The sequence below is a fragment of the Vulpes lagopus genome, chromosome 1, assembly GCF_018345385.1.
Source record: "Vulpes lagopus strain Blue_001 chromosome 1, ASM1834538v1, whole genome shotgun sequence".
NCBI classification, from domain to species: Eukaryota; Metazoa; Chordata; class Mammalia; order Carnivora; family Canidae; genus Vulpes; species Vulpes lagopus.
The window spans coordinates 7,936,401-7,948,559 of record NC_054824.1 but is presented as its reverse complement, the minus strand read 5'-3'; the positions used below and the strand labels follow the sequence as shown (position 1 = coordinate 7,948,559).

General features: G+C 34.5%; 1 protein-coding gene across 1 annotated transcript in view; it reads right to left on the bottom strand.

Moving 5' to 3' along the window:
- Positions 1–12,159, bottom strand: part of SEC63 (SEC63 homolog, protein translocation regulator) — a 74,398-nt gene that overhangs the window by 26,354 nt on the left and 35,885 nt on the right. Inside the window, exons 9-14 of the mRNA XM_041758961.1 lie at positions 11,321–11,415; positions 11,082–11,214; positions 9,460–9,552; positions 7,866–8,020; positions 5,901–6,048; positions 2,921–3,003 (exon numbers count right to left, since the gene is read on the bottom strand). Coding sequence (XP_041614895.1) covers positions 2,921–3,003; positions 5,901–6,048; positions 7,866–8,020; positions 9,460–9,552; positions 11,082–11,214; positions 11,321–11,415 — 707 coding nt within the window. The remainder of the gene's footprint in view (positions 1–2,920; positions 3,004–5,900; positions 6,049–7,865; positions 8,021–9,459; positions 9,553–11,081; positions 11,215–11,320; positions 11,416–12,159) is intronic.

The following is a 12,159-nucleotide window of genomic DNA, read 5'->3' as shown; positions in this document are numbered from 1 at the left end:
CAAAATAGATGACCAATAAATTTTTTAACGGATGACAACTTGATGGGGTGGGGGGAGAACAAGAGACTTGTAGCAATTACTAAATGATGTGTGTAAAGTTAGCAATTACTAAATGACACTTTAGAAGATAACCTCTGAAATATCTCACATCTGTCTTGAATACATTTTAAAAAGTACAGTCTACTTAAATTTACAAATGTCATGACTTAAGATTATATAAACTCATTATAAAGTCAAAAGTATTTCTTAGTTTATTTTTTTATTTTTATTTTTTTTTTATTTCTTAGTTTAAAATAACTATGGAAGGGCACATGGCTGGCTCAGTAGAGTGCGCAACCCTTGATCTTGGGGCTGTGACTTCAAGCCCCATATTGAGGTTAGAGTTTACTTAATAAAACATTTTTTAATTTTTAAAAATTAATTACACATATAAATAAATAAAATAGCTAATGGGTAGAGCACCAAGAAAATCCATATAATCTAAAGATATAAAAAATAAAAATAAAGATATGTATCTACCATCCACTTAGTATCTAATCCACTTAGGATCAACATAGAAGGCATAAATTCAGGATTTCAGTGAGAATCTATACTAAAAGATAATAAGTGATGTTGGCTGTGTTTAATAAACTCCCTGGAATTTAATTACTAAAGTTAACAAGTAAAAACAATGATAATTTAGGCTCTAAACTGTTAGCCTAATTCAGGAGTCCACAAACTATAGCCCATTGCCTGGTTTTTAAATAAAGTTTTATTGGAACTCAACATTGCCCATTTGTGAATTCAACAGTTGTTACAGAAACTATGTGGCCTATAAAACGTAAAACATTTACTAACTGGACCTTTATGGAAGTTTGCCAATCCCTAATCTAATTCTACCATCTGTTTCTTTCTTTTCTTTTTTTTTTTTTTTTTTAAGATTTTATTTATTTATTCATGAGAGACAGAGAGAAAGAGGCAGAGACACAGGCAGAGGGAGAAGCAGGCTCCACGCAGGGAGCCTGACATGACTTGACCCCGGGTCTCCAGGATCACGCCCTGGGCTGAAGGCGGCACTAAACCTCTTGAGCCACCAGGGCTGCCCCATTTGTTTCATTTTTACATTTATTAGCTGGGTTCTAATACTGAGTTACTCTAAGTTCAGTTCATACAAGAACTTGAAGATAAATGCTTGATTCTTTCCCTTGCTCCAGGGCAATTTTGCTTTTTTTTTTTTCCTACCAATTATCCCATAAGTGTCAACAGCCCATTTTTGCTCATTTTTTCAGGCTGGAATTCCAAAACATGTAGGTAGTACAAATTTGGATTCTACACCCAATCCTAGCCACTGGCTTTGAGTTTCCTCTTCTTCTAGGGAGGCGCTCCGAATCCAGAGTCCATGACACAAATGCTTTCGTACCACTTGCTACTAATAAAACCAACATCTTTGATTTGATATATCCTACTACAAAGTATGCTTTTCTGACCAGAAGTTTTAGAGATGGACATGCAGAGTATGTTTCCTGCAGATGTTCACAGACCTCAGAGTAGAATAGACTAAAATCTACCACTAGTTGAATATGTGGACTTTTTAAAAATAGAACAGTCGGGGATCCCTGGGTGGCGCAGCGGTTTGGCGTTGCCTTTGGCCCAGGGCGCAATCCTGGAGACCTGGGATCGAATCCCATGTCGGGCTCCCAGTGCATGGACCTTGTTTCTCCCTCTCCCTATGTCTCTGCCTCTCTCTCTCTCTGTGTGTGTGTGTGTGTGTGTGTGTGTGACTATCATAAATAAATAAAAATTAAAAAAAAATAGAATAGTCAATTAAAAACAAGTTATAATGATAGTTCTAAATTAGGAGGTAATAGTTGACTTGGAGGTAACACATGTTCTAGAAACTAAGAAAAACAAAATACAGGAAACATACACAATGTGACTGAATTTAATGAAAGAGAATGAGAAAAGTATCAGTGTGTATATATATATATATACACATACACTATAAAGGCCCAGACAGTAAATATGAGCATGGGGAGAAAGATACGCAAGGATACACACAAGACTAAATTCTGGTCATCTGGGACTGAGACAAGGGGTTTCCTGAGGGAGATGAGTGAGAAAAGGAATCCATGATAGTAAAAACATCATTTAACCCCATGGGTATTCATCCATTAGGATAGCTAAAGTGATGAGCTTCAAAATCAATAATCTCAGAGTGGCAGGACTTTAGGTGATTTTAATTTCTTCCTATAGTTTTCTGCATTGCCTGAATTTTTTTCCCCAGGTAGTATAAATTTTTCATATAATTAGAAAAAAAATATTTTCACTGTAATTTAAAAAATTAAGAATAAATTCAGAATTAACCAAGAAGAAATAGGTAATGAAATTCTCAAAAATAATCAGTAATTAATCTTTGTATAGCACTTTGGAGTTTAACTACTATGCTCACATTACCTTGTTATTATAATGTTTCACAGGGAATTAACAAATCATCACATGAAGAATTAATCTATTTTCCAAGGGTTTTTGTATGTAAAAACTAATGTAAAAAATTATAAAAATCAATTTAAAGTATCAAAACAGCTAATAGGACTTGCAAAATTAGATTTTACCACTATAATAGTTTTGACTTAGAGAATATGTGACTTAAAGTGAGAAAATAAATATAAGAACTTCAGCACATAACTTTTTTTCTCTTTTTCTCCTTGAAGTATAGTTGATACACATTATGTTAGTCTTAGGTGTACAACACAGTGATTCGACAACTATACTCTATCACCTTTTAACACTACTCTAATATATATTCCCTATGCTATACCTTGAGTCTCATGACTTATTCCATAATTGAAAGTCTTCACCTCCTTTTCCCCTTCATCTCTTAACACATAACTCTTTTTAACACATAACTCTTAAAGCATAAAAATAAAAAGAGATTACTTACTGCCATTGTTTGCCTTGTCAATTTAACCAACACTGTAACTAGGGATCCTACTGTGATGTTGTTGCTATCTTCATCATCCAATACTGTAAGATAAGAGTAAAAAAAAATCAGTAAAAAATAAAATTCAATTTGGTACTTCACTATTTCAAATATATTCTAACCTTAATAAAAAAGCTTGATTATATAAAATGCTCCACTAGCTGCCTTCAATAACATACTCATTTAATCTTTAAAATAGCTCTATGAAGCATTATTATTTCCACTTTAAAGAAGAAAGTGAGGTTCAAAACTAAAGTAAAATGCCTAAGGTCACATAATGGCTATATTGGCACTGCCAAGTTTCAAACTCAGGTCTTTTAAAACAAAGTACAACATGATGACTATTGTACCCCAACTTTTTTTCATAGTGATATAAAAATCTGTCACTCGATTAAATTGTGTAAACCTTGTATTCACAAGATTTTACCTTAATTATCAATGCCACCCTGCTTGTCAGAAATAAAATAATTAGAACTAGTAATCCAAGCCATATTAAATTTATTTTTTTAAGGCAAGAACTTCAAAGTTTTGTTTATATTAAAAAGCACCTTAAAAAGTTTTCATAATGTTTTTGCAATTGTTAAGACTACATTTGCTACACATATTGCCAAAAACTAATAAACTTATCATTAAAATAAACATTAATGTTGGGCAGCCCGGGCAGCTCAGCGGTTTAGCGCCACCTTCAGCCCAGGACATGATCCTGGAGACCCGGGATGGAGTCCCACACTGGGGTCCCTGCAGGGAGCCTGCTTCTCCCTCTGCCTGTATCTCTGCCTCTCTGTCTCTCATGAATAAATAACTTAAAAAAAACACACACACATTAATGTTAAAATTAATAAATAAAATTACTGTAACTAATCAAACATATCTTTCCTACAAATTTTATCTTTAAGAGTTCTTTCACTGTGTATTTCTGCTTATTTTCTAAGTTTGTTATGTTTCTTTTATACAGATTTAGATTAGCATACTCTGTTCTGGCCTACATTAATACACCACCAGATGGAAAAGAACAGCCTCCAACAAACTAGAACTGCTTTCACCTCCTTTACTAGCTGTGAGGTGCAACAGCTGGGCCTTGAGAAGGATACAATATTCTGGGGTTGCCTGGGTGGCTCAGTCAGTTAAGTATCCGACTCTTGATCTCAGCTCAAGTCATGATCTTAGTAAGGTCTGAAGATCGCATTGGACATGGAGTCTGCTTAAGATTCTCTCTCCCTCTCTCTTTGCCCCTCTACGCCTCTCTACCCCTCCCCAGACCACTGCTCGCTCTCTAAAAAAAGAAAAAAATAATATTAATAAAAGAAGGATATAATATCCTTTCTTCAATCTGAAAGTGTCCATCATTTCCTATTAAATCTGGGCTACACATTCATCAACATTGCACAATTCTGTGTGAGTACTGCATGTGAATTAACAGCTATAACCATATCTACCTGTCATGTGATGCTTTCAAGTGGAGAAAAAGCCTAAAGGAGATTCTTTTTTTTTTTTTTTTTTTTTTTTTTCCTAAAGGAGATTCTATACAGCCTGTAAGCAGTATGGGAAAGAGACCCATCATCTCTAGCACTGGATCATGCAGATGTCCCTTTCCTGCTTGTCAAATTCTTCTCTTCTCCCTCCATTAACTATATTACTCATATTACACATTTGGATAGCACTGTGAGAATACAATAAATTGTCTACACAAGATGCTATGGAATGGGGGTGCCTGGGTGGCTCAATCAATTAAGCATCTGCCTCCTGCTCAAGTCATGATCCCAGGGTCCTAGGATGGAGCCCCACATAGGGCTCCCTGCTCAGCAGGGAGCCTTCTTCTCTCTCTCCTCCCTGCTTATGTTCTCTCACCATCTCTCTCTCAAATAAATAAATAAAATCTTTTAAGAAAACCCTGCGATGGGATGAAAACATCATGAAGTTTCCCAATGAGACCACAAGGAAATCCAAACCCCCCACCAAAGCAGTCCCGGTTTCATTCCATGCATCCTACGCTCCAGCCAAACTGAAAACAGTTGCAGTTTACCTTACTTCTCAAATATCCTAGTCTTTGAGAGCCATTTCTCTCTTTTCAATTCCATTAGAATACAAACTCAATAAGGCATAAGCTTTGTCTGCTTCCCCAACACCCCTCCTAAAAAAAATTGAGTGGCACTCAATAGCTGTTGAATGAACAAATGGCACAATGTCTGTGTTATTCACTTAACCTCTGCCTTGTTCCCTTATTTTGATCCTATGTTTACATCCTATTTCCTCAACTAGACCATAAGCTCTTTATAGACAAATACCATTCCTAATGCATCCTTGTATTCTTGGTCTCACAAGAATGTTCTAACAGGAACTTACTAAATATCAAAACTGAGAATAAAGTTCCAGTGAAGAAATGGAGCAGATAATCTCTAATTCTGCCCCCACTATAAGATATTATACAGCTATTAAAATGGGCACTCACAGGGCAATTCTGTAGGTAGAAAAATGGATTTTTTCACCCCAGCAGAGACAGGTTGAGAAAAACACATGAAATCTGGCATAGAACATGGTCATTTCCAAGGCTTTTTAAAGTAAATTGGGTTTTTAAAAAATTAATTTTAGAGCTAAGCAGCTATTTCTTTAACACTAACAGTATATATTGCAATATCTTTCAGCACATCTAAAAATCTCTTTCATTCTTTGAAAAGTTAAGATATTCCCAAAATCTGAACTACAGAACAGAGGGTTCTCAAGTGTAATCCCATTCTGAGGATAATCAAAGTAAGATTCTGTGGGACTCTATCAGTGTTCTCCAAACTATTAAGCATACATCATAATAGTCCATTCACAGCCAATCTGACAGGTAAACTGTAGTTCTGCAGTCTAATTACACATTATGATATTAAATGTTCGAGAACCTCAAGCCACATAAACAAAAGGAAAAAACTGTTCAATAGGGAAATCTCCCACTTACCCTGTGATTTTATATCCATAGTCACATATGGGAAACTCCCAAGGACAGCCATAACCTCTTCATATTTTTCATCTTCAAGGAAGTGCAGTAGACTGTGACGATCTGTTTCTTTTAAACTCACCAAATCCTGAATAGTCTTAATTTTGTACTGAATTTTAAAAGAGAGAGAGAAAGAAAATAAATCCCAAAGTCATAGAATTTTTCACAAAAACAAAACTACCATGTTTCACTAAAACAAAATCCAACAACTTTTAGAAAAATGTTAAGATTACACTTGGTCCCAAACTTACAATGGTTCTACTTACAATTTTTCAACTTTACAATGCTGCAAAAGCAACACCTTCAGTAGAAACCATACTCTGAACTTTGATCTTTTTCAGAACTAGTGATATTTCATACAATACTATCATTATGCTGGGCAGCAGGTCAGAACCATAGCTCCCAGTCAGCTATGCAATCACAAGAGAAACAATCCATACACTTACAACCATTCTGTACCCATACAACCATTCTGTTTTTCACTTTCAGTATAGTATTCAATAAATTACATGAGACAGATATTCAACATTTTATTATAAAACAGGCTTTGTGTTAGATGACTTTGCCCAACTGTAGGTTAATGTAAGTGTTCTGAGCATGTTTAAGGTAGGCTAGGCTAAGCTATGATGTTTGGTAGGCTAGGGGTATTAAATACATTTTTGACTTAGGATTTTTTCAACTTACGATCGATGGCTTTATGAGGATGTACCCCACTGTAAGCTGAGGAAGATCTGCATACACATTTCAAAGCAAAAGATACAACTTTATAGCATTTCATGGCCTTTTATCCAAAGAAATTCAAATTTAGGATTTTTTTTTTAATTACAAAGTTAATACAGGGTAATTTTTTTAATTTAGAAAAAAATAAAGTCAGGAGAAAAAAAAACTTAGTAATATTCATAGAATCTTGACCCAACCAAAAACAACTGTCATTTGATATGCTCAGTTTGCTGATCCATATTTTCAATTTTAATGATAAAAACCTTTAGAGTATGGAATTTATTTCCATGTACAACAGCATCCTTAGGATTTATAACGATGCAATATTCTCATTTTTATTACTTTCTAAATATACCAAGTGGTCTGTTATTGCAGTAATATCCATCTAGGCTAAAAGGATACTTAGGAGAGTGTTAATTTCCAGGCATCTGGTATTAGTTACTAATTTTTACTTTCACAGACAGGGATTAGATCATGAGACAGGTGAAATGCCCACTTTTTGATTACACAGCTTTCAATTAAAAATGTGAACAAATTTATAAGAGCAATATAATTACCTGAAAGGACAGAGAACTCATATGCAAATTTCTAATACACACTACATCTACCTTAATATATTATCAAATCCAAAGTCTATTTTCTGCCCACTTTGTCTAATGTATACAAAGTAATGTTTAAAATCTAAAAATTGTAATTTGCTTTTTCTTATATTTCTTCCAGCTTTTTCATTTACACATATTTTTGCCACATCTTAAGATTCATCATCAGATCTTTACTATAGATTGCATTATCTAAATTAGAAGCATCTGTATTTGATCTACTATTTTCTGAAAGCTTAATTTTTTTGTTCCTATTCAACCAATACGCCATTGCCCAACCTTTAAGCCAGGCCTGAAATGACTGGAAAGCATACAGTGCATTTTTACTTTGTACATTTATTTTTGGTAACATACTATAAAGAATAGTTCTAACTGCTAAAATGCACTGACCCTCAAAGTAGTAAAATCACTTATAGTAGATAAAATATAAAACATCTCCCTAACCAAGAAAATGCTAACTGAACCCCAACAGGGATAGTTTCAGTGTTTAAGACATTCTAAACCTAAGAAATTCATAGTAAACACTTTTAGAATCCTTTTTATTCATGTTACCTTTAAGTAACATGACAAACTGCTTAAAGCTGATTTTAAAGTAGCAAAGAATTACCTTTTTATGATTAGAAACCCTCCTAAGATTGTCCTCTTCAATGTGAGGGAGCTGCAGAAGGGGAGACTTAAACTGCTGAAGGCCCTGCACAGCCATCTGGGAAAGCTTCATGCAGTTTTCTAGGGATGCCAAAGTTGGAGCACGAAACTCCCTTTCTTAGAAAGAACAGGAGCAAAAGAAAAAACAAGGCTGGACTTTTTATATGTTCAGGACTATACACTTCATCACAAAAACATGATTCACTGAATATCCTTAAGACCTCAAGTTTTAAGATCATAATGCTGATTTTCCTCCAAAAGTTGTAAGATCCAGTATGGAGATACCTCAAAAAGTTAAAAATAGAACTACCCTATCACCCAGCAATCATCACACTACCAGGTATTTACACCAAAGATACAAATGTAGTGATCTGAAGGGGCATCTGCACCCCAATGTTTATAGCAGTATTATCAACAATAGCCAAACCACAGAGAGAGCCCAAATGTCCACTGATTGATGAATGGAGAAAGATGTGGCATATATACACAATGGACTATTACTCAACCATCAAAAAGAATGAACTCTTGCCATTTGCAATGGCGTAGACAGAGATAGAATGTATTATACTAAGTGAAGTAAGTCAGAGAAATAAAAATACCATATGATCTCACTCACATGTGGAATTTAAGAAACAAAACAGCTGAACATAGGGAAAGGGAAGGAAAAATAAAATAAGATAAAAACAGAGAGGGAGGCAAACCATAAAAGACTCTTAACAATAGAGAACAAACTGAGGGTAATTGGAGAGGAGGTGGGTAGAGGATGCACTAGAAAGGTGATGGGAGGAAAGCACTTGTTATGCTGATTGCTGGGTGTTAAATGTAAATGATGAATCGCTGAATTCTACTCCAGAAACCAGTACTGCATTGTATGTTAAGGACGTAAAATTTAAATTAAAAAAAAGTTGTAAGATACCAAAAATATACAAACATGTTCAAATGCAACAATCATTATCAAGCAACAAGCACCGATTTAACAGAAAATCCTTCCATCACCTCCCAAAACTTTATCAGTATCCATAACATACTGACAGCATGCCAAGAACTGACAGCATGCCAAGAACTGACATCAGCTGTAACAAAAAACCACAACCATTATCTCCTTTAAGGGTCTCCCTTTCCATTATTAACCACAAACTCCCTCATTCTTTTTTTTCTTTCTCCTCATTCTTTTTTCCCTTCATGTGAAATACATGTCAGATGAATTATTATTACATCACTTAAGGAATTATTTCAAACTCATTGTTAAAATACAGAATAACCTAACTCTAAAAATATTCAAAGGAAGGAAAAGGTATCTTATATCTTTACAAACAGTAAGTGATGACAAACAATAAAACAATAAATTCAAAAACGTGAGTTGTGATAAAGACTTTACATAATGGAAAACATAGGAAAGAAGTAAGAAAAACCGTGAACAAAAGTGGGAAAGCTGATTCAACGTATATACAAGACAGAATCACTGTAGATACTCATAAATCTTAAAAACTATGAAGTATAATCTGCATATGCCTGCAAGAAAAACTACAACATAATTAATTACATTTCCACCTCACCTTCGCGGCTCCGAGCCATTATTATTAGTTGGCAGATTACATTAACCATTTCTTGAAGTAGGGCAGGGCACTTTTTCAACATAAATTGCTGATCTGCAAAACAAAGGAAAATCTCCAACAAATCATTCTACTCTTATAGTTAAAATACCTTGATCATCTGTGGTGTAAGACCAATACTAAATTTATATGACCTCAGAATTTTACAGGTTGAACGCAACAGTTTCTTCTAAGTAGCACTGTCAAAATCAGTCAGAAAACCTTCGGTTCAGATTAGATGTTTCAAAGGCAAATTTTTAATGTAACGGTGGTGTGCGGTGGTGTGCTTCATAAATTAACTGTTTCAGAAGAAACAGTCTCAAAGCTTAATCCTAATCTTATTATACTTAAAAACTTTAAGAATCTTCTTTTGCACATAAATTTCTGTAACTATGAATAAATTCAAAGACCAAGATTGGGAATAAATGTTAAGTCAATGCAAAAAGAGAAGGGGGGAAGAAGAAAAGGGGGAGGAAGAGGGAGACAGATTCATTTTTACTGCATATAATGGCTATTAAGATCATCGACTGGAACTGGTACCCAACTTAAAAAAAAATTGTTCCCTGTTTTTCTTAGATAATTGGTAAAAAATAGAGATGGCTTTATATCTGTACAGAGCATTAGGAAAATCAGAATTACTAGTTAATTTGCAACTCCAATAACAATGCCTAAATAGTGATCCTTCATTCCATCACAAGTATCTTATCACCAATTACTGAACATCAACTGGCCTTGTTTTCAAAGGCATTTAGTTATATTATTGGCTTTAAAAACGGAGAGAAGAGGAGAAGCTTCATTCAGAAAGAACATTTATTCCCTAGGGATAATAATTTTCTTTTAAAACTTCAAATGAAATAATACAAGTAAAGAAGAAATGATGACAGTCAAATTCATGACATTCCTGGGAATACCACTGTCCCAAAACACTGCTTTTCTTTTACATATAGAGGGGGCTTCAAGCACTTAGGAAGCTTGCAATAAAGATTAAAGCCTTCATCAGCAACCCCTGCTGGAGGTAGTGGAGTTCACGGAGATAACTGTTGTGAAATCCATTTTTTCTTCCCCTGAAAAGTTTACAAAATCTTTTTAAAAGTCACTAGAAAGTATTGTATATCTGCAACTAGCTAAACATTTCTCAGAGTATTCTCTCACCTTGAAATACTAAATTTTAACATTTGTCAAAATATGATTACTTTTAGATCTTCAAAATATTTGTGAATTATGCAGCATAAAATTTCTTTTTAAAAGGTCCTTGAGCAATTATTTGAGCAAAAAAGAACAGTGACAAAAAACACTATACCATGAGGTCTAATTAAACCCATTGCTTTTGTACCATTAAAACCCTGCAGAGGGGTGCCTGGGTGGCTCAGTTAGTCAAGCATGTGACTCCTGGTTTCAGCTCAGGTCATGATCTCAGAGTCATGAGACAGAGCCTCACCTCAGGCTTATGATCAGCTGAGTCTGCCTGAAATTCTTTCCCTCTCCTTCCCCTCAGCTCGCATGTGCTCTCTAAAATAAATAAATAAAATCTTAAAAAAAAAAAACAAAAAAAAAAACAAAAAACCCTGCAGATATTAGAACCATACCTTCTTCAAGGGTCTCAGGAATCTTCATTCTAGCAAGATGAGACAGTAAAAGAACTCTGGCTTTCAGGCTATACGGACAGGTAAGAGGAGGCTCATTCTTCTTTAGATTAATGCTGCCAATTTCTCTGATTAGCTAGAGGAAATAAAATTAATAAAATAATAAAAAATATGTACTTAAAAAAAGCATTAACTTTAGTACCTATATGCTTGTATCAAGGAATCTGGGAGATAGGTCTAACCTGAGGTATCAGAATATTGTCTGTTGGTCTGCTTGTGGCATCTTTGTTATACTGAGGATCAAATTCAGAGGCTCCAGCCAAAACCATGATAAGACCTAAGAAAACAAAAAAATAATATGAAGGTAAATAAATTGTTAACCTATTAATTTCCTCTCCTATAATACTTCATTAATCCTAAACTGAGGCAATTTTCCACTTGCACACAAAGCTAAAAATCATCTGAACTCCACTAACAAGTATTCATTTCTCTCATAAAAAAAGAAACATTTTGCTTTTCTAAATATGTACAAAATTACCTATAAATAGACATATTCATCAAATTAAGGGTCCCAAAGCACTGGATGCATTAAAATCACTTCAAATAGCATCTGTTTCTGTACTTAAGCATGTGTTCCACAGAAACTTTCTATAGGTAATTATTAAGTATCCCATGTGATCTATATAGCTATTATGTGGAAAAAGTGGGACTCCATAGTTAAACAGGGCTGAAAAACAATGAGTTAAAAAGAGTTTTAAGGTTCCTCACTTCATGACATCTCAGCACCTTAAGTAAACTGAAATACTCTGTAGTTCAGACAAATTTTTATTATGGAACCCCGGAGGGTTTGTGAGAAGTGCTCTTTGACATACACATGATTCACAGCCACATATATCCAGCATTACCCTCATTAGTCTATACAAACTCTTTAACAACTGCTACTATAGTTCATCAATCACACCTTCCAGAAGATACATGCAATGTACTCGCAAAAAGCAGGACAGTACAGAGATTAAAAGAGCATAGACCCTAGAGTTTTCACTCCCTAATTAAATGACCTACGACAATATCCTTCACCTCT